This window comes from Melospiza georgiana, chromosome 5 (genome assembly GCF_028018845.1).
Source record: "Melospiza georgiana isolate bMelGeo1 chromosome 5, bMelGeo1.pri, whole genome shotgun sequence".
NCBI classification, from domain to species: Eukaryota; Metazoa; Chordata; class Aves; order Passeriformes; family Passerellidae; genus Melospiza; species Melospiza georgiana.
The window spans coordinates 72,259,694-72,287,422 of NC_080434.1; the positions used below are offsets into that span (position 1 = coordinate 72,259,694).

The 27,729-nt window shown below is 41.6% G+C and overlaps 1 protein-coding gene across 1 annotated transcript; it reads right to left on the reverse strand.

Moving 5' to 3' along the window:
- Positions 1-9: 9 nt before the first annotated feature.
- RMND5A (required for meiotic nuclear division 5 homolog A) lies at positions 10-27,726 on the reverse strand. Its single transcript, XM_058024960.1, has 9 exons — positions 27,510-27,726; positions 22,422-22,564; positions 14,460-14,594; positions 14,204-14,304; positions 8,873-9,039; positions 8,041-8,206; positions 5,319-5,421; positions 3,190-3,344; positions 10-1,743 (listed from the first exon to the last, which is right to left on the reverse strand). Exons 1-9 carry the CDS (start codon positions 27,649-27,651, stop codon positions 1,680-1,682), a joined length of 1,176 nt encoding a protein of 391 aa, XP_057880943.1. The 5' UTR covers positions 27,652-27,726; the 3' UTR covers positions 10-1,679.
- Between the last annotated feature and the right edge of the window lie 3 nt (positions 27,727-27,729).

Consider the following 27,729-nt stretch of genomic DNA (forward strand, 5'->3'; position numbering starts at 1 on the left):
AAGCCTACATGGAAAATAATATCCTCACCCGTTTATTGTTGATTTCACCACTTGGTAACGCGGCTGTTTGGAACTCAGTGTGAATACAATGGAAGTTTTGCAGAAAATCACACACCTGCATTTTTTCACATGTATCAAACACATCTGAAGTTTAAAATTTGTGTGCCTTGACTCGCTCCTCCCTTTATAATGTCTCTGTAGGCTTGTCCATTGTCACTGATCCCACAAGAGTCCGACAGTCTCTCCAGTCAGGTGCCAGACAAATTCAAAAGGTGTAGATTTCCCAAAGACGGTCTTCAGTCTGTAGTGCATTGTGCTAGTGCATTCAACCAGTGTGTCAGTGTCCAACCACACAAGCGTGGGGTTGGTTGGTTGCTGTTTGTTTAACTACACAATACAGAAATATCATTTTACATGTAGCTTTGCATGCCTTATGGCTGCTTGCCCTACTATAGGACAGTGCAATAAATACAAATATATGCACACTAAAAAAGATTTAACTGCCGTGATCTACGTCTCCTTTATGAGTACAAATTTACCTAGTCAACAATATGACAAATTTAGCAGAGAAAGTGGCAATGGCAGTAATATTCTACTACAAAAACAAGGCTAGAAGCAAAGTGTTCTCAAGCTACAGAAAACTTGCTACCTCCTAATATATGACGTAGGGCCCAGTTCTGCCAAGTGCAGAGTTGTGATCAGTAGACTGCATCAGAACATGCTTTTCCCCCCATTTAACAATGAATACTTCTACAATTTATTTGGTTTTGATAACTGTTTATAAATAGCACACTATAATGACTATTAAACTATACAGCAACATGACATTTATAGCCTAATCCTGAATACAAAGTTCAAAGAACATGACTACAAAGGCCAGAGAGCAAATGTCATCAACTAAAAGCATTTCCACTTCAGAATTTATTGAATGTTCTCTTACACAAACGCTTTTCAATCGTGAAACCAGAGGAACAGGATTTCCTATTCCCTCTCTGCCCCAGTAGCAGTTTAGCCACACATCACCCTTATAAATTAGTGATGGATTTCAACAGGTAGCCCCTTGGGGCTATATATTTTATATACTTTATATATATGCACATTTACTTTGAATTCTATGTAAAAGTTGAAAAAATGTTTGAAAGAAAAACTCAGAATATATCACAGCATTTTCAGCGAAAAAAATACAAATTAGTTTTATAACGACTATTCAATTTATCAAACTTTTTTTTTCTGAAGTATTTACCTTTAATTATGTACACATTACAGGAAATAAAACTTTGTCCACAAACGTTCTCTAAGATGACAGTTATCAATAAAATGATAGAATAATAGCAGGAAGAATATTAAACAAATGGGGGTGATCAATTTCTGCTTTTAAAAAGTAAAAAGTCACCATATAATTAAGTACAAAAACCTGCATTGAATGACAACTGCTGGTGTAGTAACTTGATCAGGTATGGAGACCAAGAGTATAGTAGAGCCCTATGGTAATAATATTTCTGTAGCATTTCCATTCGGTATGTATATACTAAATGTTGGCAAAGTTTCTGTAGCATTAGCTTATACAAACACAGGAGTCCTCAGTCTGCTGCATAAAAGGGAACAAGAGTGTTTTACTTCTCCTGAAATGCACCTGAAATCCAGAGTGTCACTTACAAACTGCATAATGTAACTTTTCTTCAGAAAAATATCTGTTTGGCATCTCCAGGGCTCTGTTCCATTGGACAATAGGGGCATTTTAACCTGGGGACAAAGACAACGTGTTAGAACTGGGGCAATGTGTGACAACAGAGCATTAAAGGCACTGAGCTGTCCCTCTGCAGCAGGAAACAATTGCACTCTTAAGCCACAACACTTTACCTGGCTCCATGAAAAGTCACCTTTAGCTGAGAGAGAACTTACCATGCTTCTCCTTCTAGTTATAGTCTCTCACCTGTCACCCTGAATTACTAGATTATCATAAAGAGCAATTTCTCTGTAGTTATTATTCCTACTTGTGGATTTGCTTGTTGCATTGTAGAATCACAGAATGGTTTGTGCTGGAAGGGACCTTAAGGACCATTCCAACCCTGCTGCCAAGGGCAGGGACACACTCCACTAGACCCATCCAGCCTGGCCTTGCAGAAATTTTAAATCAGCTGGTAGCTCTCATTGTGGCTTCCTCAATATCCAGTTCATTTCAGTGTCTGGTTCCCAAGATGCTGTGATTTTCCAACCCACTTAGATCACCTCCTGCAGGCTCTGACTGAAGGGTCAGCCTGGTCTCCCTGCTGAGGTCTCTCAGACAATCCCACCCACTCACAGTATTTCTTCTTTTTGAAGAAATTGATGCTGTTTTGAAGCATTGATCCATTTTGCCCCCCATCTCCTACATTTGGGCATTTTACCTTCTCCCCCCACCCACCCATCCAGAGTTAATTTGTCAGAGCTGTGCTGTCAGTAAAACTGATCAATGAAAGCACCAGGAATGAGTGATCAGGGACAGGAGTGATGCAGCAGCAAGTTCACAGCTTCAAATGGCTAAAGTCACCCAAAGTCACCCACAAAGGCATCCCTTAAGGCACAGAATGCAAACATCACTTGACATTTTCATTCATAGCCTCACTTATTTTCACACTGGATTTCCCAGAATGACTTAGAGCTCTAAATTAAGCTGACAGCCTCCACAGAAGCTGTATATTTAATCCAAACAACCACTGTTCTTCCTCAAGAAAATCTGTAGAGATTTGTCTCTCCCATTTCCTTCTCTCCAAAAGCCTGAAGGATCCCATGGATATCTAAGGAGGAGTATTTCCAATTATAATTCCTCTCCCTGCTCAATTATTAAGCCATATTTCCCCTAGAGGTTTAATTTTAGTTTTCAACAGATTTTTCATGCATTACTAACCTTGCTCCCAAGGAAAAACTGTGTGTGTAAAGCCTTCCAGTTTGAATTTAAGACAACACAATGGTGGCAACAAAGTGAAAAATTACTCTGCTTGCTGCATTCCTTCATGCAAACTCACTTTCAACAACATCAGAGGGTTTATTATGCTCTTCTCCAGTGCACCAACCCAGTTTATGCAGCTGTCAAGCCATTCTCCAAGATTAACAAGCTTCCACCAATCACTTAATTAAGAACTCAGTTTTACCACAACACATTTTTCTAGTCTTAAGATGTGTTCTTATCTGTATGTTGTTTGTACTTACTTGCTGCCATTAAACATTTTATTCAAAGCATCTCTGGATATAATATGACCACAGACTAATTTCATAGGTGGATTATTATCTGTTGTTTGCTGACGAAGAATGGGACAGGCAAATATTGAATGATACCAGCACTTTTTACCAAGGTCCACTTCAATCTGTGAAAGAAATGAACATAATTTATCTCAGGAAATTACATTTTTTGATAAAACCCCTTTAGGTCATGGCAGTTACTTAACAGATTTCACAATTCAGCTGTGAAAGCAACAAAATCCATTGTGTGGATGCCTGACAATTTCCCAGATAAAAATACTTGATTGTGATCTTAAAATGGTGATTTATGTTTGGGATGGGGAGTAACAACAAAACAGCATATTCTGCCAAGGGACAAGTGCAAATTTTGTTGTAAATCTATGCTCTGGCAGGAAAACTGAGCTGGTGAGCCATCAAGACTTTCTGGAACTCACGGGCTAGAAAATAAAAAGTAATTTATAGTTTTCATTTTAGGGGGAAATTAAAAAAGAGAAAAACCCTTGGATTGACTATATTCATGTTCTACAGCTTCTTGAAAGGCTCTGCCAACACCTTGCTGTCATGTGAATAATGAAGCATATCACAATCACTAATTTTCAGTACCAACACAGGAGATACTTGTGCAGCACAACTCTTGCCATCAGTACAAAATTATTTCCAAAAGGGACATATAACAGAGAAGAACAGGTCTGTGACTTCAGTAATTAACTGAGAATTGCAAAAATCACACCAGAGCTCACCTGGCTCTGAGCAGTCCTCTGTTCAAAGGTTTAACCTTCAACAAAACCTGACAATGTGACCTTTTCATGCTACCTAATCTGTCTCTGCACAAGGAAAATAAGGTTTCCCACCCCCATACTGCATTAGCAGAGGACACTAGAGAGCCTTCAGTTTAAAATGCAAGGAGACACACGTGTATTATTAACTGATTTGCATCAGACAGGCATCTTTTTCCAAATGCTCCCTGGCTCGACAGCAAGGCAGGAATCTGTCACCCTCAGAGGTTACACTCCCAGCATTACAGAAAACACAGCAGGGAGAAAACTCAGCACTCCTTACTCTAGAAATGAATCTCTTCCAGCTGCAGTGGAAGAGGCTAACTCAGTTCATGCCCAGTTTGCACTAAATAAGTTTCCTTTCCAAATCAGGAGCAGGTCACTGGAGAGCTGCACACGCTTGGCAAGAGCTATAAAGGGAAACTGGGGTTTCATAACAACTGAACTTCATTTCAACTGATCTAAATGAGATGTGCTGGAAGCATAATGCACTGGATCCCAGCTCCTGTGTCCCCAGATGCAGCAGTAATTCTTTCATCTCCTGTCTGCCTGATAAAGAGCCAGTGCAAAGCAAGCCCTGGACTGAGCTCAAGCCTAGCTAGGGGAAGTGAATGTGTCTCTGTGGGACCCATTTTCTTTCCAGTTATACAAAACATCTCTGGGAAAGTGGAAGGTGAGAGCATCAGTTTCTTTAAGGTCATTTGTCAAAGACCTTTCCAATCTGAAAGGGGATAACAAGTGAAAGGAGGGGCAACAAACAAAACAGAGGTACAAACCTGATGGACAAAAAATTATGGAGATAACAACAAGAAACAACCTTGACAGGTCATCAAGAAACTGCAACCAAACCTGGACTTTGCAACAGGCACAAATCTAACCCTGAGGAGAGGGGATCAGTAGAACTATATGAACTGTAGGAGGAAAGTGCAGGGGAAGGAGACTGAGGAGGAAAAGCTGCAAAAGGGGGCTAGGGGGTCGTGCTGTAACTGAAGATCCATGAGCAGTGTCTGCCTGTGAATCTGGAGTTTGTGCTTTCACTGCTGAATGGCAATCATTTCCAGCCAGGGAGCAGGAAGAGATCTTGGCTGGCTGTACTTTTGTTTCAGGTGAGTCCTGTGTGGGAGCTGCTGAGGGAGTGCTGTGTCTGGGGCAGCCTGTGTGGCTGCCTGGCTCAGTGTCTGGGGGTGTCTGTGAGCCCCAAGCCCCAGAGCTGCTGGAGGTGGTGGCCATGTCAAACATCCTGTAACATGCAGCACAAAACAAACCTGAAAACAGCATCTGCTGTCAGAAATCTGCCCCAGGGGCAGCTCAGCCCCCACTCACCGGGAGTTCATCCTTCTGGTTCCACACCCCTGTGCACTGCCTTTGCTCAATTACTGCCTTGATGTTGATTAGAGCTGGTAATGCTACACAACCTGCTGAAAAACTGCAGAAAAAGGACATGTTAATATGAGGAGCATGTTAGGAAAGCAACACTTCTCACATTTCTATTTTAAAGGTTAACTGGGAGACAAGGCTGTTGTATTTTTTCATTTACATCTTGTTATACCTGAAGGGAGCTTGGAAGTAGAGACAAGCAAGAGTTTGGGGCAGGTTATCAGTTATCCTTGTGTTTTAGGTACTACATTGTGGACAGAAAACAACAGTTAATCCCTCCTCTGAGATTCATATGGAATTGATTTCTTCTACCACCCACTCTGATTTTGAGCTGTACAGGAGGAAGACATCACATTAATTTATACAGGAGGTTGCTCTCAGCTACAGTGGAGTATGTGCAGCACAAGAGTTTCCATGTAACCCACACACAACCCATAATCCTTTAATTATATATAATTATCATGTAAAGAAACGTGTCTTTCCACCCTCACCTTAAACCAAGAAAAGAAATGCAGAAAAAGCAGGTAGGTAAGGAAAGGCAGGAAAGCAGGGCCTGTGACAAGAACAGCAGTATAAAACTGCCCAGAGTCTGTGTCCCAACAAACAGTTCAGCCTCCTCTGGGATTTACCCACTACCAGAACTTAGCACATTATTTGGAAATATTTCAGTATTTTACAAAAGGAAGTATGACAGAGTTTGCCATGAATTAACAGATGAGCTGATGGATTTAATTCAAATGACAGTACTGGAAACCACCAGCAACAGAAACAGGATTTGACCTTGCTATCAGCCTGCTCTGTTTGTTTGGCAGATTATTTTACTACTTGTGCAAGTTTTATTGTCTACATAAGTCATGCTTTTCCTCCATGTGAAACCTGTGGATCTCTTGCCTATGCTAAAATATATATATACACACACATATATATATACATACATACATACACACACAGATATATATATATAAATAAATTCTATCCCTCACCTCCTGGCTGTTTTAACCCTTACACTTTGCTTTTTTATTAATTCAGCCCAGAGTATAACTTGTGTTAAGCCTGTGAGAAGTCTAACAAATAGCATTTGTGTGAAAACATCTCTGAAGAGCTCTTTCAGAATATAAAAACTCAAGTCAATAGTAAATTCAAATTCCTGTAGTCCTTCAAGAGCCCAAACCACAACCTCCATAACACAGGAGTTTTTCTGCTGTCTCCACATAATAAGTTAGACCATGAGGTCTGTACAGGGAGAGGCCAATCAGCATTAAGAAAGTGCCCTCTACTCATGTTCAATAAAGCAAAATATTTTACAGCAGGGATTTCACTTCAAGCTTGTTTAGCTCCTAAAGGATCTGCAGCACTCCAAGCTCACACCAGATGAGAACAGTCCTGTTTATGACAAGAGCATCAACAGCACCTAAACAGTAAATACATTTCAGCACAATCAATTCCACACCAGGAGCAGAGCAGATGTCCCACCACTCCAAACATCAGGAACAGGGATTTTCCACATCACCAAAAGTCTCTTGGCCATGTGCTGTGAAAACTGCATTGCAGCATCAGTGCACGAGCAATGAAATTCTAAGGCAGTGCTGGTTATTTGCATGAAACAAGAGGAAGATGAAAGAAAAACATTTAAGCTCTAAATACCTATAAAATACTCCAACTGAAACTTGAAAGATTATTGTAGAAAAATAATTAGTCTGAAGTGCTCCCTTTGTTGTTTCTGTTGTATTTTGTGACTGAGGTACAAACAGGAAAAGCAGAAGGCTTAACAATGTGAGAGCTCTGAACCAAGCACAGAAATCTAACAATAGTGAATGGAAAGAGTAAAAAAAAATAAAGCCAAAACAAAACAAAAAAAACAAAAACAAAAAACAAAACAAAAAAAAAAAAAAAAAAAAAACCTGAAGTAGTGAAGCTTCTGCTAAGTACCAAATCCAGCCTAGAAAGACACATATCATTTATTTTCTGTTTAACATTTTAAATGAAAATGAGAACATCAGGGGAGTGTACTGGGGGAACTGACATGCAAAGGCTGAATAGCAGCTGATCTGTTTTATCTTCAAAGAAGCTAGAAGGAGATTGGGTTGGGTTTTCTTCATATTTCCAACAGCCTCCTACAGATTTGCATTTTGTCAGATTAGCTACTGAGTTTAAAAGTGCCTCTTTCTTCTTTGCAAAAGAGGCCCAGCAGACAATTTGGAAATTTTAGCAGCTGAAACCACAACATAAATGTTAAGCATTCTTGTAAGAAGATGACTAGTAATGTGTGGGGAAAAAAAAAAACAAAAAACAAAAAACAAACAAAATTATCAAATGCTGATGGAATCATGGCCACATTTTCAGGGTTATTTTTCAGCTGAACAGCAGGGACAGCTGTCACACATTTGTTGTGGGAATAACTGGCTGATTGCCATCCCCATCTTTAGCAGTTCTGTCTAAGCTATGGAAGATAAATTCCACCCAGGAATGCTTCCTCTTGAGCTGCAGTGGTGCAGGGTAAAGTCCAGCACACAGGAACCTCTGGTTTTTAATCTTTGCAGGCTTGTTAATTGTAACTATACCCTGTATTTAAAGCAAGCTAGTCAAAAGTCATTTCTTTTGTCCTTAACAAAAAGCAGGAACCAAACCATGAAGCACCTGTCTCAAAAGCAAGAGAAAAGCAGCATACCTAACACTGAGAGGGGATTCCACTGAGAGCCCCAGCAGAGCACAGGCATCCCTGGTGAAGATGTCACAGATGTCAGCCCACTGGTTGGCATCCAGGAGGTGAACGTAGGGCGAGTTCTCGATGCCCTGCCGCAGGTACACCAGGCTGCCCATCAGAACCTGGATATCTGCGAGGGAGCAGCAGCAGCAGAGTTTGGAAACAAACAAGAGATGGGGTCTCCAGCTGGAGCTTTCACATGGAAAACAGGCAGATACACACAAACAACGACAGCCATGACAGCCAGGAGAGCTCCACTCCTGCTACTTTTTGGCTGGGGAGTTGCCAGGGTGTGCTGCCTGGGAATTTGCTTCTAGCAGGTTTACTTTTTTTTGTAAGCTTTCTGACACACACAGCACCCTAAAAAAATAGGATTTGTTGGATTCAGCTTGAGATGGTTCATTTAACTCACATGATCTCCATTTTTCAAAAGTTTAATTTCTCTTTGTATTACCCCACGCAGCAGAAAATAGCAGATGACTATTCCAAGAACATTCCTCTGCATTTTTAGCACTTTACTCTGGCAGCAGGCCTATTCTAGATGTAATCTACATTTTATTTAAAGAGTCAAAACCCTTAAATTTCAGCAAATGTGCAATCATTCAGGTATTATTTCTGAGCCCTCTTAAAAAAAGAAGAAAGAAGATCATTCTAATTGAAAGGATTTGGGTTATACATGATAAATCCAAAAAGAAGAAGCCTTTAACAAACTGAGAATAATGGAGTAAAACATATTTGGAACATGTTTTACTCCAAGGTGCTGTACCCCAATGCTTTAATGTGACCAAAAATGTACCTTTCTGATGATTTAGGGCAAAGGGCTGGAAGTTTTTCGCATACTGCAGAGCTTCTCTTTGATTTGCAGTCCCACCCATCAATAAGCTGATGAAATACAATCTGTGCAGTTTGAATTCCAAGGAGCTGTTCTGTGCCATCAGCATCTCTCTGTTGGAGACCGCCCACCTGCAAGAACGAGGAGGCACAATGGGACGTGACACCAGAGCAATTCAATGTGAGCCCACAGCACATGAAATCACTGCAATTATCTGTTATCCACATCTGTTCCAAGGAAAGTGGGACTGTTCCCTGAACTTCTGAGAGCCTCCACAGAGCACAGAAAATGGCAAGGCCCTTTACAAGTGATGGAGCACAAAATGTGGACGATGTTAATTCTGGTGCTGCTGTAGAGGCTCAGCACTGCAAAATTCAACGTTCACTGCTTGAAAGACAGGACTAAATTAGGCACAATATAAGGCAGAAATAGCTCAAGTCTATTGTATTTCAATTAATAGCACTCTAAATCTTAACAACTACTGACAGCTCTTCAGCTGCATGTCAAGAAGTTTGACCAAGAACATTTTCCAACATCCTCATACACCAAACATGTCCAGGGCACTGTGTTTGTGTCTGTGCATCTGTTGCCCTGGAGAGGGAACTGCATCTATGGGGCCACATTATCAAGATCTCACACTGGGGAAGGAAATCAGTTTAAATATTACACTTTACCCTGCTTAAACTTTGCTTTCTGTGTTATCTTCAACTTGGATAATAAAAATATTTCTCATTTTCTGTGTCTCTTTCACCATGACAACACTAATGTTTGGCTCCTAAATAACATGAAAGAATTCTTAAACATACAGAGAGAGTAAAATGAACTGAAATTGTCAAAGCATTTTATTCAAGTTTTTCTTAATTATTTAGAATTTATCCATCCCTTTCTTGGGGTTTTTTTTTGGTGCTGTTTTTTTTTTTTTTCCCTTGATTCCATTTAGTCAGGCCTAAATCAATCCAATCTTTCTCTTAAGAACCTCAAGTTTCAATGTCCTCCAGTACATCTGTTTCTCATTAGTGTTAATTAGTTCTACTATTTTCACTGTGGGGGCCCTATTAAGCAAAAAGCTTTTCACTTTTTAGCAAGGAAGTGAGGAAGTCTGTGTTCCTTAAAAAAAAACCAGGGTATGTGAGACTTCTTTTCAATCAATACTAACATGAGAAAATTAAGCATTCTCACTGTATTGGGAAGGCTTTCAAAGCAAGTCAGCCTCCTGCACTAGGATGGAGCATTAATGAGCAAGTATCCACTTTCAACTTGTTGTGGTGGAAGTATCAGGAGCCTGACTTCACTGGCAAGGCTTTGTAAAGACACAGTAACCTTTCAGTAGGAAACAGTGGAAAATGGAGCCTTTGAACTACAAACAAGCCCTACTGTCCCCAGTTTCAGGCAGCTCCAGATTTTCCTGCATCTCCACCAGGAAGGAGTGAAGAGCACACTCACTACCCATGGGTGCTGAGTGGGTTTTGGGGTGGTTTCATAAGTTGGGGGGGTATAATTGCATTTTTATGATCAGTGTGTACAGTTTAAACAGGATATTATGGCAATAAAGTACAATGCCAGCTACAAAAACAAGAGCCTGAGGTTAACAACCATAGACTAATAAGCAGATGAAGGACAAAATCTATTATAAATAAACACTAAGACTAGTCCACAAAGAGATATTAATCTCTATTGCATCAAAAGAGCCTCCATCCTCTCCCTGCCAATATTTGCACCCACATGACAGAGTACTTCATCTTGCTGAGGTCAAGTCTATTTTTCCAAATTAGCTTTTAGGCAGGCTTTCCATTTTTAGGTCTTTGAGTGGCAGCACAAATTTGTATCAGAAGAAAGCAACCACAGAGGCAAGGCCTGAGGTGCTCAGTCTGGGACATGCTGTTCCTATTTCCAACAGAAAAACAAAAAACCAGCAAGGGAGGTTTAAAACACTCAATCCACATATTCTCTACAACTGCCCAAAATTATCAGTAATCACATCACCTGTCTTCCTACCTCTTCTCAAAATGACACCCAGCCATTTTCACTTCTGAGACTCAAATCCATCTGAATTTTTTTAAAGTTTACACTGTGCTTTGCAAACCAGGGGTACACAGGATTCCCTTCAGCTCCCACATGGGATTTAGATGTTAAAATGAATTTAACAAAGCCTAAAGATTAAATTAAGTTTAAATCATACCCCAAAGGACCCAGCAAATACCAGGACCTGTGCAACTTGCTGTTTCCAGGCAGAAGAGAAGAGAGCATCTCTTTTCCAAATTACAGCCAAATCTGTGAACCTCCAAGTCATTTCCACAGGAGGAAATCACACACAGGCCCAACCTGGGCTCTGAAGGGCCAGAATACACCCTGAAAAATAACTGCATTTCTTTTCCCATCACCAAACCACAGTGAGAAATGTCACTGGAAGTTAATGGGATCTTGCAGGCATACAGAGATTACACAGCTCAGAGGGCAAGGCCAGACTAGGCCTCTACAAAAGTCAACTTCCACATCCCACAAGGGAAAACAATAAAGTTATGGCAAATCACATTCTATTTAAATCTGAAAGGTCCTATTTTTAAGTGTTGAAATTTGTATTAGAAAGAAAACCTGGATAACAAATACAGTTAGGGTCTTTTTTCTTTTTTTTTTGAGACACAAATACTAATTTCCATCCCCTCAGCAGGGTTTTGAAGTCCTTTTGAAAAGTCATTAATTTGACAACTCCCTTCCCATGGCAGTGACCAGGAGCCACCTGTGTTTGTTTTGTTTCCAGCCCTGAGTGAAGCTGAGCACAGACAGAAAGTGCTGGCAGAGCCAGAGAAACTGGTTGGCTTTTAATCCCAGCTTTTCCCAATTTTGCATGGATAAAACCTGCTATACTCCATGTCCTGCTTCAGGAGACTGTAATTAATCATCCTTGTGTGACACTTTGCCTCAACAGCACTGTCAGCAGCCTGACCCTGCAATGGGCCAGTCTGGGGCTGCTTCAGGCTGAACTTTTATTCACTGGTGCCAATTTTAGCCCAAGGAGCACAGTGCCACTTTCTGTCACATGGAGGCCATTCACACAGCACTGGTTTCTATCCCTCCTCCTGGACACTTGTGTCTGCCAGGAAATGAAGGGGAAATACCTTCACAACATCAGCAGTTCTGTAAAACTGGGAAAAGCTGGGATTAAAAGCCAACCAGTTTCTCTGGCTCTGCCAGCACTTTCTGTCTGTGCTCAGCTTCACTCAGGGCTGGAAACAAAACAAACACAGGTGGCTCCTGGTCACTGCCATGGGAAGGGAGTTGTCAAATTAATGACTTTTTGAAAAGACTTTAAAACCCTGCTGAGGTGATGGAAATTAGTATTTGTGTCTCAAAAAAAAAAAAAAAAAAAAGACCCTAGCTGTATTTGTTATCCAGGTTTTCTTTCTAATACAAATTTCAACACTTAAAAATAGGACCTTTCAGATTTTAATAGAATGTGACTGGCCATAACTTTTTTGTTTTCCCTTGTGGGATGTGGAAGTTGACTTTTGTAGAGGCCTAGTCTGGCCTTGCCCTCTGAGCTGTGTAATCTCTGTATGCCTGCAAGATCCCATTAACTTCCAGTGACATTTCTCACTGTGGTTTGGTGATGGGAAAAGAAATGCAGTTATTTTTCAGGGTGTATTGTGGCCCTTCAGAGCCCAGGTTGGGCCTCTGTGTGATTTCCTCCTGTGGAAATGACTTGGAGGTTCAAAGATTTGGCTGTAATTTGGGAATCCCCTCAGCCAGAGAGCTCAAACCATGACATTCTGTCACATGCTGATCTCCTCCCCAGAGCCATGGTTTCTACATCAGCAGCACCACTGTAAATAAGGCCCCTCTGTGCCCAGCAGCAGCCAAGAGAGGCAGACAGCTTTTGCACTGTCCAGTTGAAACAGAATAAACATTATACACAGAAATAGGATGGGGAGGGGTAGGCCAACACACAAACTGTGCTGACAATACACCCCATTGTCTGCCCATGCAGCTGGAAAATAAAAATTCCTTTGAGGGACGACCATGCCTTCTCCTTTGTTTGAAAAATATTTAACACATTGCAGAAACTACATGATACAACTCAGTAGCAATGAGTAAGGCCTAAAGCACTGCAAACTGGAGCTGAAATGAATTTAGAGATTTCAAGGGAACACTCATAACAGCAAGTTACTGTTCCTCAGGGATTACCCTTCACAGCTCTGCTATTATTTGAACTACAAGATATATGTGGTGTAGCTGACAGTAAATCTTGTTTCAGCTGTAATATCAGTGTTGCTTCCCTTCAATTAGCCAATTCAACAGCAATAAACCATACCAGCTCTCCACCTGGGTAACTAGATTCAAAGCCCAACTATTTAGGTCAAACTTGGCATGACCCAGAGGCATTACTCAGGATTTGGTCAATGAACACCAGGGTTTGAATATCAGAGTGTCCCTGCACTCAGTTTAGATGCCAGTAATGCTCAATTGACACACCTATGTTGGTTCGTGTAAAAGGCAACAGAAAATGTTGTTAATATGAAAATGTGCTTAACTGAATAATGCAAAAAATTCTATCTTAAGTATATGATCTGTGCTCTGGAATGAAAGACAAATTTTGAATTTGTTTCAGTTTCACTGTTTTTATTTTTAAAAGGTCACTTTAAAGTTGGTTAGGTTGTTTTGTTTGGTTGGTTGTTTTCTATGTTTTGATTTTTCTTACTTTTGAGAGCAACCTAAGTTTAGAAAAGTTTAAAAAAAACAGGATGAGGGGTTTCAGGGGGTTTCTTACTGTTTTTCAGGAGGAATCTCATTAACAACACTGCCACCCCAGGCTCTTCCCACCCTCTGGTCCCTTGTCTGGAGAGGGAGGGTGACTGAAGGACAAGAGAACTTTGATCCAAGTCAAGTTCTGCTCACCCCAAAGGCTTCATGGTACCCAAAACCTTTAATAAGTCCTGGTATCCTTCACAATGGGACCTCTTACAATAAGGTTACTAATGATCCAACAGAAGGTCAAGCATCATCATTGGCCAACAACTTTTCCTCCAAGTGATGTTTCTTCCTTAAAGCAGCACCACAAGTGATTCAAGTGAACCCTTAATCTAAGAAAGAGACCCTCAGTTAATCACTTCCCATGGGGAGTGACACAGAGGGGATGGAAAAGGAAAGATCCACTCAGTAAATTCACTCACTACCCCTCTCAAAGGACAAGCAGGGACACATCAGAATACACTAAAGAGAGGACTGAAAGTGAAAAAACTAAAGAACTGTTAAGAGCATTCTTTAAAAAACATGGGGAAAATAAATGAGTGGACTCACTCTAGTGCAGGTCTCAAAACTCTAACTTTTAATGCTTCCAATATTCGATTTAACTCCACAAATGGCTCTTTTTGACTTTGATCTATTGACAGACCAGATTCCTGAAAAGACAAAAAAAAGGGGACTTTTTAGTTAAAGCATAAAAAACAATGGGTTGGCTGACAGTTTAAATATTCATCTGGAACATTCAAATGAGGAAGCCAAGACAAAGCTTCATTTTCCTCAGTGGACAACCTTCAACAGCCACACTTGTTACCTGACAGAGCTCCTCAGCTACATCCAGCATTCCCTGCCTGAAGAAGTGCTCCACCATCACCTCGTTGAGGATCCTCTGGCTGTCAGCCTGCCAGCACCCATCTATCCCCACGCTGCTGATGTCCGAGTCAAAATTCTGAAAGACACAAATTACCAGTTAATAGGCTGCAACAAACCAGCCCACACCATTTCTCTTTAATCATGCAGGACACCTGTGGCTCCACCCTGATGCCTTCTGCCTATTACTCACTGGGCCCTCAATTATCTCCCAAGTGAAATAAATACATGGCAGCTTCCTTCATTACCTCCTGTGGAGGAAGAAAAAGAAATCTTTTAGGTTGCTCCTTTCAAGTCTGAATATTATTCACTACAAGGAATTACAGCAACAAGTTTAACTAGAAAGTTAGAAATCTAGTTAGCTAATAAAGGGGGTTTGAGTCCATGATGGATTTCTGAAGGAAGTACCTGCAGAAATGGCTCTTTCCATATACGAAACCTGAAAATGTTTAGAGAACAGAACACAAAATCACCTACATTAGAATCAAGACAGAGTCATCAATGTATCTCTGTCAACTCAGCACACCAAATTGCAAGTAATGCTTTAACTTCAGGATTTTTACATATCTGGGGGCTAAGCAACGCTGAAAGAGCAAGAAGTCACTTCTCCCCACATCCAAACAACAAAACCCAAATCTCTGATGACCCCAACATCCCAACAACAGGCTGAGCTTTGAAGATCCAAGAGATATTTTTTAGAACTAACCCAGCTGATCCCAGTGCCATGTATTTTTAGGCCAGTGGCCTAGGGACATATTCCAGGAATAACTGAAGACATTGTCACGCTGGCTCCTTGGTAACACTTGGCACTGCTTGGCACTTTGCCTCTTGGCAGCAGGAGAGCAACATTTATTCTAATCCAAGATATAAACCAGGATTTTTAACTGCTAACATGTTTTATGGTCAGGGCAAGCAGGTTAATTTTAATAAAAATCCTCACCCACTGCTGAAAAGAAGCCTCTTGGAAAATAAAGAGTCTAGCAGCCAGTGCATTGCTTGCTGCCTGCTCTGGTGACCACAGCCCTCTCCCAAGAAGGAGCTTCAGAGGAGCTGTGAGGATCCACAGCCCTGCACAACATGGGACCAGCAGCCTCTCACAAACACGGGTTTCTGTCACAGCAGGCAGGGCAGATAACACCCAGCTGGTACCAGCTGTTGTCCCATGCACAGCTCAACTTCACACTGCACCTTCCTGTTACTCACCACTTACTAATTTCCTTCATCAGCACCTCTACGTCCCCTTTGATGCTGCTCTGTGTCACCATGAAAAAGGGACAGCCTCTTCATCCCTGCCCACACAGCTCCAGAGCCACTGCTTCCTTCAGGGCTCTCAGCAAACTCTCAGTGAAACATTAACCTCAGCCTGGCAAACTGACTTTTCCACCTTTCTGAGGTGGTGGAGTGAGGTGAGCATTTAAATTATTGCCACTGATTCATGTCACACATTTAATAACATTCTCACTTGGGTGTCTTAACCTGTAACTCCTTGTCATGCTGTTCACCTCTAAGCTGTATCTTGAAAAACCTAACATCTTAATAATACTGATCTTATTTGTGCTGATCAGTCAAATCCTTAAAGGTTCATCAGCTCTGCTGACTCTGCTCTGTGTCCAACCACCACCAGTAGGTAACACAAACACATCCACTAACAAAGCACCAAGAATATAAGACAGGGTTCAGAATGCACAACCTCACATTTGTTACCTCATTTCCAGGGTGGAGATCATCTTTAATCTAAAAATAATTGACTAGAAGTTATTCTTCATGCAATTCCAAGTCCTAGCAATGACACAATCCCCTAAGCAGAAACTGGACAGTTCTGGGCAGTTTCCAACCAGTGAAGCTGCACCTATGCCTCAAACATGATCACATCATTCTCACTGCTCAGGGGCAGAGATGCTGAAACTAATTACCTCAAAATGCTCATTTTCTTTTGAAACAGCAAACCCACCAGCCCTTACAAACCCCACCATTAGATCTTTCCAAGTCACATAACAAAGTTATCAAGTCCCATCATTCAACCTGAGGACCTCAGTCATTCTGTGACCAACTCAGTCTTGGTCAGGTTCTCATTCCAATAATCTTTTTTTAGTTAGTTTTAAACGATTCTGAGGTATTAAATGTGGGATTCTACAGCTCTGCCTCCTCTGGGTCCCGAGGAGCTTTAGGAACTGATTGCACAGATTACAGTGAGTGACTGCCACATGTCAGAAAAAATTATCACTTGCCTTTGGCTTATATATTTCACAACTGTCAGGCATGAAGGATCTGCTGGTGACTACAACCCTCGGTTTTGTTTTGTAAATGCTAACAGTATGCTAACTGACAGCACGTGGGGTGTAATAAGATTTCAACAGTTCAAAGCATTTCTGCAAGTTAAAAACTCCAGAAAGCTTAAAACCCAAAAAACACGAAGTAACCCATGTGTCAGTTAGTACTCCTGAGGAACACATCTTTTTTAAAAGCTTAATTTGCAAGCCTGGGGGCAAACTGTACAGAATTATGTGCTAAATACACTAATGATCCAATGTACAGCACACTACCAATAAGTGCTAGAATGTGGTGACTTCAAGATACTCACAAACACAAGCTGGACCTTTCCAACCAACATACAACCCTCCATGTTACTCACAACAACGGGATATGAAGAAGGATAATGATTAAGGACAGTTTTATTCCTCAGTTATTTAGTTTAGATGACTTTGTGCATTCCTCCTTTCTGAATTCTTACCCAAAATACAAATAAAACATTTGTTTATCTTCGCTGTTCAATCTGTTTACACATAATAGAGAGCTCAACTTGCAGAGACTCTGTATTTATGTAGCCCCATTTTTCATAGCACCACAATTAAGTGATGTTCAGTAAAGGTTTTTAGTGTGTTCCTACACAAGTTTTTACATGAAATGAACACTAACTTAGGCAAAAAGCTGCTGTCCCAAAACAAAGACTGGATTAAAATGTTTGCCCTATTACAGATATAAAATTCAGGGGGTAAATGGAAGGAACTACCCTTTACTCCACCTACTTTCCTAAATGAAGGCATTTAACCACTACTCAGAGTGCTCCTAGAGGGAAAACATTTACCAGCCTATCAAACATGCTCGGAGATGAATTCAAACCGTTCCAAAGAGTGACTGATTTACAGGGACACTGATGAATGAGCTACCTGATAACAACCTGCTGAACAACAGTGACATGAGAGTTCTGGAAGCAGAGCAATTGCCAGTACAATACAGAAAAAAATGGATGCAAACATTTCCTTTCAAAGGAGAAAATGCTCTTTGGAAGACAGGGTAACCTTTCATGGATCAGAAGCATGCAATCCACATAGGACTGCCCTGAAAAGAGGTTCAGCTTATTAATAAACTTTCCAAACAACACACAAAGCTCTGGCATTTCAGAATTTAATGTATTTGATGACAAATTTGAACTTCATTTTGCTCTAAGGGTTTCTGTTCTCAGAGGGAACTCTGCAGGCAGACAAGTCTAGGGCCCAGCCAAGTTCACAAACCACAACTACAATAACTTAAAAACTGACCAGACTAAACTTTTTATGTATAACCCTGTCCCATATGGGAAAAAAGAAATTTAACCTGAAATTGCCAATGGCAGATAATAGTGCCAATGGCAGCAAGTTCACAGAATCACAGAATTTCTAGGTTGGAAGAGACCTTTAAGATCGAGTCCAACCCATGTTCTAACACCTCAACTAGATCATGGCACCAAGTGCCACATCCAGTCTTTTTTTAAACACATCAAGGGATGGTGACTCCACCACCTCCCTGGGTAGATGATTCCAGTATTTGACCACTCTTCCTGTGAAAAACTCCCTCCTTAATTCTAGCCTGCATCTCCCTTGGCGCAGCTTGAGACTGTGTCCTCTTGTTCTGTCTGTTGCTCTTTCACAATCCCAGCTTGCTAAATAGGAAGTCTATTGATTCTACATGCAACAGCAGCTGCCACGTGGCTGTGTCACACGGAATGAGCAGCAGCATTAGCACATTTCCCAACCTCAAACCAGGCCATGCATCTGGGCCTGAGCATGCAGGCTTAGTAACACCATGGGCAGTGGTTTGGAGATGTCAATCTGTCTGTAAAACAAGTGAGGACTTACATGTGACACAAACAGAACTCCAGTCTCATGAATCAAGGCAAGGGCTGTGCTTCCTGAAACTCTAATGAGTGTTTTGTTTTGGAAGCAGCAGGGTTTTGACCAGAATGTGTTGAGAATCAATTCACTACATCAATTACACAATTACTTCTACTGCTTTAGGCTTAAGGACATTATGGTGAAGGGATGGGGGAGGGCAATTCCAGTTTGGGACTCTGGTGCCAACCAGGACTTGGCTGGCACGTTCCAAGTGTGGCTTCCAGCAGCTCAGGGAAATTGCATTAGGTACATATGGAAGATTTGCTTCAAATGTTACAGTTCAGGGAAATGCTGAATTTCACCTGGATTTAAACATGACACACATTCATCTGACAAAAAGGCCCAGACCTTGGGGTATATTTTAAAGTAGGCCCTTTAAGATACTACCATATTTGGAAAAATCAAAAATATTTCTTTAATATTTATATTTATTTTATATTTATATAATTCATATATTTATATCTTTATATGGTTATATTTATATTTATTCCCAGCAACACAGGGAAATTGCATTAGGTACATATGGCACATTTGCTCCAAATGTTACAGTTCAGGGAAATGCTGAATTTCACCTGGATTTAAACATGACACACATTCATCTGACAAAAAGGCCCAGACCTTGGGGTATATTTTAAAGTAGGCCCTTTAAGATACTACCATATTTGGGAAGATTAAAAAAAATTCTTTTATATTTATATTGATATTTATATTTTATATGTAATTTATATTTTACATATCTATAGGGCTATGTTTATATTTATTCCCAGCAGCACAGGGAAATTGCACTGGGTACATATGGTAGATTTGCTCCAAATGTCACAGTTCAGGGAAATGCTGAATTTCACCTGGATTTAAACATGACATACATTCATCTGACAAAAAGGCCCAGACTTAAGGTATATTTTAAAGTAGGCCCTTTAAGATACTACCATATTTGTGAAAATAAAAAAAAATCTTTTATATTTATATTGATATTTATATTTTATATATAATCTATATTTTTATATCTTTATATGGTTATGTTTATATTTATTCCTAGCAGCACAGGGAAATTGCACTGGGTACATATGGTAGATTTGCTTCCATTGTTACAGTTCAGGGAAATGTTGAATTTCACCTGGATTTAAACATTACACATATTCATCTGACTAAAATGCCCAGACTTTAAGGTATATTTTAAAGTAGGCCCTTTAAGATACTACCATATTTGGGAAAATTAAAAAAAAAATCTTTTATATTTATATTGATATTTATATTTTATATATAATCTATATTTTTATATCTTTATATGGTTATGTTTATATTTATTCCCAGCAGCACAGGGAAATTGCATTAGGTACATATGGTAGATTTGCTCCAAATGTTACAGTTCAGGGAAATGTTGAATTTCACCTGGATTTAAACATTACACATATCCATCTGACAAAAATGCCCAGACTTTAAGGTATATTTTAAAGTAGGCCCTTTAAGATACTACAGCTGGGGAAAATAAAAAAAATTCCACCAAGGTCATATTTAAGGAGGCAATCCTAACTTGTGCTCTGAACTTCCCAGAACAACATCCTTTGTTACAAGCAGAACTGGGGACTGGTGCAGCTCCCACTGCTCTTAATATTTTAATGGAAACACCACAGACAAAAAGTGAGATTGAAAATCCAGAGGAACAAGCACACTGCACACAGCCAGCTGAGCTCATCTTTGAAGACCTCACTGAAAAAGCCCTTCTGACACTCAACAGGAACACAGCAGATTAATGAGATCCTTTCTACTATTTTACCGAGCAACATATCTGAAATTTTACAAAATGCTTTTATTTACATCTCTTATTTTTCAAATAAAAACACTACATAAACTTAAAACATCAGAACAGAACACTGGAAAAACCATTCCCATGACAACTGAAGCAGTAATTTGGAGATTAGACTCAAGCCTAAGCTTCATTATGCTTGTAAGCATTTTCTTTGGCTTCTAAGAAATACCATCACAATTTCCACTGAACACTGACACCCTCTCCATACAACCTGGGGCTGTTCTACCTCAGAGGATTCAAATGAAGAAAGTATGGCTAAACCTGGAGGTGTATTTGTACACAGTCCACCTGCTAAGGCTGAACTGGAAAGTTTAAAAACTTAGGACAAGATTACATAGATTTATTTCAGGCTTCAAGCTGGTAATAAGGATGGAATTTTACTCTAGTTAATTGGTTTAGATACTGCAGCAAGGATTTGAGACAGATGAATCCTTAAGCTTTGGATAACAGTGTGGATTAAAGCTTTTAGTACAAAGTTTGAGCTCTCCACGATGGTCAGTCAGACATAAACAAAAACCACAAGTTTCATGGACATTCTGCCTCATAATGCAGCATTGTGTACTTTGTTTCTTCATCTCATTATTGTTATATTGTGCTTTAGCAGATTATCATCACTACCAAAGTTGAAATGAGATTCCCAAAGGATAAATCAGTGCTGTGTACTGAACAAATGTTTAGATCCTGTCAGAGACACAATCTGATGTGAAGCTACCACAAAATGTGCATGATAGCAAGTATCAGACTCCCTGCACACAGAACTAATAATTTATATATTATATATAATATATAGCATATATAATATATAATATATAATATATAATATATAATATATAATATATAATATATAATATATAGCATATATAATATATAATATATAATATATAATATATAATATATAATATATAATATATAATATATAATATATAATATATAATATATAATAATATTCATAATATTATATTTATAATATTATATATAATATTATCTATAATATATATAATATATAATATATAATATATAATATATATAATATATATTATAATATATAATATGCAATCTATAATATGCAATATACAATATACAATATATAATACATATAATAGAAGTAATTTATATATTACTTTTATATAAAAGAAGAGAGAGAAAAAAGCATGGCCTGAAAGTATACATGTAGCACCATTTCAGTACAATTTCAAAGAATTGTTAATATTTACCTACAAAAGCAGGTACAATAATATTCACATCTCAGTTATTGCTGAACCTGGAATTCAGATGTCTCACATGTAAAGCACCAAAGATAAGCTGCCCTATCTCATTTAGACACAGAGACTGTGAGATGCTGAATCTCCTCTATTGCACATTAAGAGCACTGCTGTAAAATTAAGCTCCCAAAACCAGTAACACCCCTGAAAGAGGTACAAAATGCCTTTCTTAAAAAATTCTCTGGTCTTACAGGATCACAGAAGGTTTTAGGTTGGACCTTAAAGATATCTTGTTCAAATCCCTGCCATGGCAGGGTCTTCCCATTGGACCAGACTGCTCAAAGTTGCTTTGAACACTTCCAGGGATGGGGCAGCCACAGCAAAATGGCACTTCAGAGTTACCTGCTGCTGACAATCAGCTAGAAATACATATATACACATTTATAAAAACTAACAGTATTTCTTACTGAGACACACATTGAAGAAAACATTTTGCTAAACTGATAAAACACAAAATATTTCTACATGCTGTAGGATCTATAGGGTCTGTTCTGTAAGAAATCAGATTTGAGCTGTCCCAGAGGGAACAGGCTGGCTGCAGAGTTCTCAAAGCAAGTACTGTGCTGCCCACTGGCTTGCCTTTGCTTCTGCAGCTGACAGAATATTTAGTTCAGATTAACTGTAGGAAAAATCTCAATTTTGTGTTATATTGTGATAATGCAGTCAAAGCAGAAAACAAATACCTTATCAATGGCTTTTCCAACCCTGGATACACTGCTGTGGATGTCCTTGTGGTCTGAGGCCAGCTTCTGCACTGTGTCCTTTATTCTCTTACAACACTGGGTCATAACAAGTGAAATCGTCCCCGACAAGTCCCCATCTTGATCTGGACAAAAGAGAGGAAAATCACCAACTTTGCTACAGAAAAAGTGGAATATCAAATCTCTCAATATGCAACAACATCAACAGACAAAAAGTGGCATTAAAGAAATGCAATCTAGAGAGTATTTGCAAAGCAAGATCAGCTTAACTGCAGGCAGATGTACAGCAATTCACCTGTATGAAAATTCTCCTGTGGAATTAGGAATCCAGCTGGGTGCACAGTAACACTGAACAAGTACAACAGTTTAAAAATTTAATGTAAAGGTCTCCTGTGTCCCAGTCACAGCAGATGAATAAACATCTCAAAATAACACTCAGTTCCCAAATCTCTAAGCACAGAACAGAAGGACACTGAAGCTACTGCAGGATCATTTTCTTTAGACAGCCCCTAAAGGTACATGAGGACACCAGGTTTAACTTCAGGGTGCAGCAAATGTGGATTCATGATGGCCCAATGAACTCCTGCCCCACAAGCACCCACTGCCCCTGGCCTGTGTGTTTGAGCTGTGGGAAACTTCTGCTCCTGACTTGTGGCAGAAGCTCTGAACAGTTCCCAGTTCCCCTCAGTGGATGAGAAGCTGTCCTTGGAGGACCTGTGCACCTTGTTATGAGATTTATTCTCTAGAAATATTCTCTGTGACATTTCTTAGCTGATGTCCAACAGGTTCACTGCTGTATGACCCACTCTGTGAAGAAAACAACAAACAGGACAGGCTTACAGGCCCTGACCACATCACAGCTTCCACCCTTTGTGCCTTGATTCAAACATCACTCAGAAGCTTGAGTCAGAAAAAAAAATTACTTTTTTTTGGTGCTTTACTTCAGTTCTTTCTTCCTGCTTTTGATTTAAAAATACAAGAAAAACTTTCCCTTCCAGTCTTACCTCTGAAGGTCTCTCCTTTCTCAAACTTGAAGAATTTTTCCTTTAGGGACACAGACTTAGCAGCCTTCCTGCATGGGAAGGTTAATTTAAGTGGGAGAGGAGCTCAGAAATGTCTCCCTAATATTCCAGACCCAGAGCCTTCATGTGAAAAAACAAAATCACCAAAATATCTCTTCAGAAGAAGGATTTTATGGAAAACGTGTTCACTTTTTAAGTCTGTTCCTTTTTGATTTCATGTTTTAACACATCTTTGCTTTCAGCAGCGTGTTAAGAGCCCAGTTTCTGCAGAGAGCAAAGAAATACAGAAAAACCTGCAATCATAGGGAGCAGATAATAATTTCACAGCCATTTTTCTAGGCCTTCCTTCTTGCACCCTCTGAAAGCTGCTCTGGCACTGTCACACACTGAGCTACCCCTGTGAGCAGCAACAGCTCCTGCCCAGCCCCACCAGGGCAGATTTAACAGCATTTCTGCATTAGCCATGGCTTCTAAGAACAAAAATAACCTTTACCATGCCTTTTCCTCCCTGCAAGCCAAGGATCATCTCCTGGGCAAAAGGCTAATGGGGTTCTGTGGCTTTTGTTCTAGGGGATGAGTGAGGAGAAATAAGATTGAAATAGTCACTTCAGTGATTCTGTGCATCCCAAATTAAAACTGAAAATTCCACTCAACTATTCCAAAAAGTTCATCTCCCAAAATTACTTCAAGAATAATCATAATTTCTTAGTTGCTATTTAAATTTTATTACAAACACTTGAAATAACATGAAGGATCTGTAACTGTCTCATGAATTTTGCCATGGCCAAATGACCAGCCAGAGATTATGCACCAAGCAAAATGGAAATACTCATTCCCCAGGAAACAGAGAGGCTGAAATGCACTTTCTGAAAGCCATGAAGCTAAAACCCAACCAACCCACATGGGTGCCTGCTCTTACCACAAGCAAAGAAGTGAATTATTGCTCCCTGACATTGTAGCACAAAGCCAACTGCAGCAAAGCAATGAAAATGTCTGCAGAGGAAAAGCCATCAGAGCTGCAGAAGGTTTTCTCTCTGCTCCAACCAAACTCTGAGCTACCTGCACTGAATCAGGAGAAAATCTGCAGCCATCCCATCCCATCCCATCCCTGCTGCTCATTCAGGGGTCACAGCACTGAGAGCTCCTCTCTGTGACGTGTGCACAGCCACAATTTACAAAATTCAATGGATTGGCCCACAAGCAGCAAGCACAGAGCAGAGGGCAGTGCCAAGTTTACTCAGGCACACACACACACACCACCCAAGAACATGCAACCCTTGGCCACTCCAGAAGACACATTTATTAAGAGAACAGACAAGGAAAACAAATTTGTCTTCCCATTCACAGGCCTGGTCTGCCCTTAGGCTGCAACGTGAAATCAGCCCAAGACATTTTAATGCACTTGTGGTGGGGGAGAAGGAAACCAGTTCAGAGGTTTAGGCAGTTTCTAATAGTTTCTTCTTCTCCACCCACTTCCTTTTTATCCAGTGCCTATTTAAGGTCCTTTCATGCATCTCTGCTCTCAGATCTTGTCCTAACCTCTTCTTGAGCACTCAGGGCTTTCATTTCTCTTTCCTTTTTCCTTTGAAATTACATCCAGGAGCCTATTTCTGCAGTTCATAGCCCTGAAATAGACTTCCACGTTGAGGTGGCTGGCTGCTTTCAATTCCAGCCATTTTCAGAAATCCTCAAGATAGTGTGTAGAAGCTGAAAATACCCGTTCTTTTCAGAAAGTTACAAATAACATGTTAAAGAAAAGAGAAAATAGCAAGAATTTTGACCCCTATGAATCCAGCTCACCCTCAGATGCCAAAATTGGAGTCCCTAGATGTCTGAGGGTGCATTAGCAAAGTACTGGCTTCATTCTAGAGCACTCACTGAAAGAAAGCTCAATTTGGGATGTGCTCTCTGGGACAGCATCACTTGGTAAGTGCTGAAATTATTCACTGGACAGTGCCAAATCCAACTTGGATGGAAACCCAATGAGGATCTTGAAGGAATCACACACTGGAACCTTCTAAATTGATTACAAAGGGCCAAATCCAACTTGGATGGAAAACCCAGTGAGGATCCTGAAGGAATCACACACTGGAACCTTCTAAATTCATTACAAAGGGTCAAATCCAACTTGGATGGAAAACCAATGAGGATCCTGGAGGAATCACACACTGGAACCTTCTAAATTCATTACAAAGGGTCAAATCCAACTTGGATGGAAACCCAATGAGGATCCTGGAGGAATCACACACTGGAACCTTCTAAATTCATTGCAAAGGGAGTATAAGCTCTGGGGCTGCCACAGGAATGTCACAGCCAAACCTTTAGAGCCCAACAAAGACCAACACAAGCATGAGGGTGACACACACAGCTCTCCAGCAAGGTCAGCACCTCACTTTGTGAACACACATATTTTAGTGACTGTCCTCAATGGCCGAGCCCAGGCTGCTCCAAACAGCACAAACAACAGTTACTGAAACACAGTTCCAAACAATGCCAAAAAGACCAAGCCTTATTTCATCCCAAATAAACCCCTCACAATGAGAATTCCATGTCTGCTCTCCACAGAAACTTCTGGGTACACACAGAGCAGCTCCAGCACTAGTGCTTGTGCTCCTGGAATTATCCACACTCCCGAGCGAGCTCTGCACCTGTATTTGCACAGGCAAACAACGGCAACCGCGATCTCCCCCATCCAAACAAAAACAAAAGCAGAGCAGCAGCACAGTTGGTCACAGTTTGCTCTCAGGAGCCTGCAAGTTCCTATTTTTAATCCCTGAGCCATCACCCGCTTCCTGCACGGCCTTGGGTAAATCACTTCAGCTGCCTCTCCACTCCCTCCCACTCCGGCAAACACGGCGCTACCTCCGTGCCCGGGCTTTCGCAAGCCTGAAACGCCCCGTGTTTACAGCTCTGCAAGCGCCCAGCATCGGCTGTGACACACACACCAGCCTTGTTTACCTCTGCTTCACCGCCAAAGCCGGCCCAGCAAAGGAGCACAGCTCAGGGACACGGGAAAAGAGACAAAACCAGAAAAGAAACGGGGGCGGGGAGTGGAGGGGGGAAGCAAACAGGTCAGCTCTGCCCTATTTCCTCCGTATCCCCCCGGGATGACCAAGCCGCCTGTAACCCAACAGAGGCACGCCAGAGCTGCTGACCGGGAACAAACAAACCCCTCCGGGAGGCCCGAGGGTGAGACTGATCACAGAAATCCGGAATATGCTGAGCTGGAAGGGACCCACCAGAACCAGCGAGCGCGGCTGCTGGCCCTGCACAGGACAGCGCCAACAATGGCACCATGGGCTCAGAGCATTGTCCCAAACCTCCCCGAACTCTGCTGTGCCCACTGCCCCGGGCAGCCCGCTCAGTGCCCAGCCACCATTGTCCCAAACCTCCCCAAACTCTGCTGTGCCCTCTGCCCTGGGCAGCCCGCTCAGTGCCCAGCCACCCTCCGGGTGAAAAACCTTTCTGTGATATCCAACATAAACCTGCCCTGCTCCCACCTTTTAAATGTTCCCTGTCAATAACGCCCCAAAGCTCCGGGGGCTGCGGGGGAAGAGCCCCGGTACAGAGCCCTCGGGATGGGGGTCCCCGGAGCCCGGGCTCCCCTCAGGGTGGGGGTCCCCGGAGCCCGGGTTCCCCTCAGGGTGGGGGTCCCTGGAGCAGGGGCTCTCCACAGGATGGGGGTCCCTGGAGCCCGGGCTCCCCTCAGGATGGGGGTCCCTGGAGCACAGGCTCTTCTCAGGATGGGGAACCCTAGAACACAGGCTCCCCTCAGGGTGGGGGTCCCTGGAGCCCGGGCTCTCCTCAGGATGGGGGTCCCTGGAGCCCGGGCTCTCCTCAGGATGGGGGTCCCTGGAGCAGGGGCTCTCCTCCGGATGGGGGTCCCTGAAGCCCGGGCTCTCCTCAGGGGGGCTCCCAGCCCACAAAGCCCGAAGTTTTCAGGGGTGTCCAGCCCACAGCGCCCCCAATCTCGGGCTTCCCCTCGCCGGAGGGAGGAGCGGGGCCGCGTCCCCTGGGCAGAGGGGGTTGCGGGGGGGTTCGCACGTACTCTCGGTCTGCAGGATCTCCCTGCGCAGCCCTCCCGCGTACTGGATCAGCTCCTCCAGGCTGCGCTCGCACAGCTGCCCGTATCCCGAGAACTTCTGCAGCACCTTCTCCAGCTCCCGCTCCACCGTCACGCACTGGTCCATCGCGCCCGGGCCGCGCTGCTCCTCCTCCTCGTCGTCCTGCTCCTCCTGCTGCCCCGCGGCCGGGCCCCCCGCGCCGCC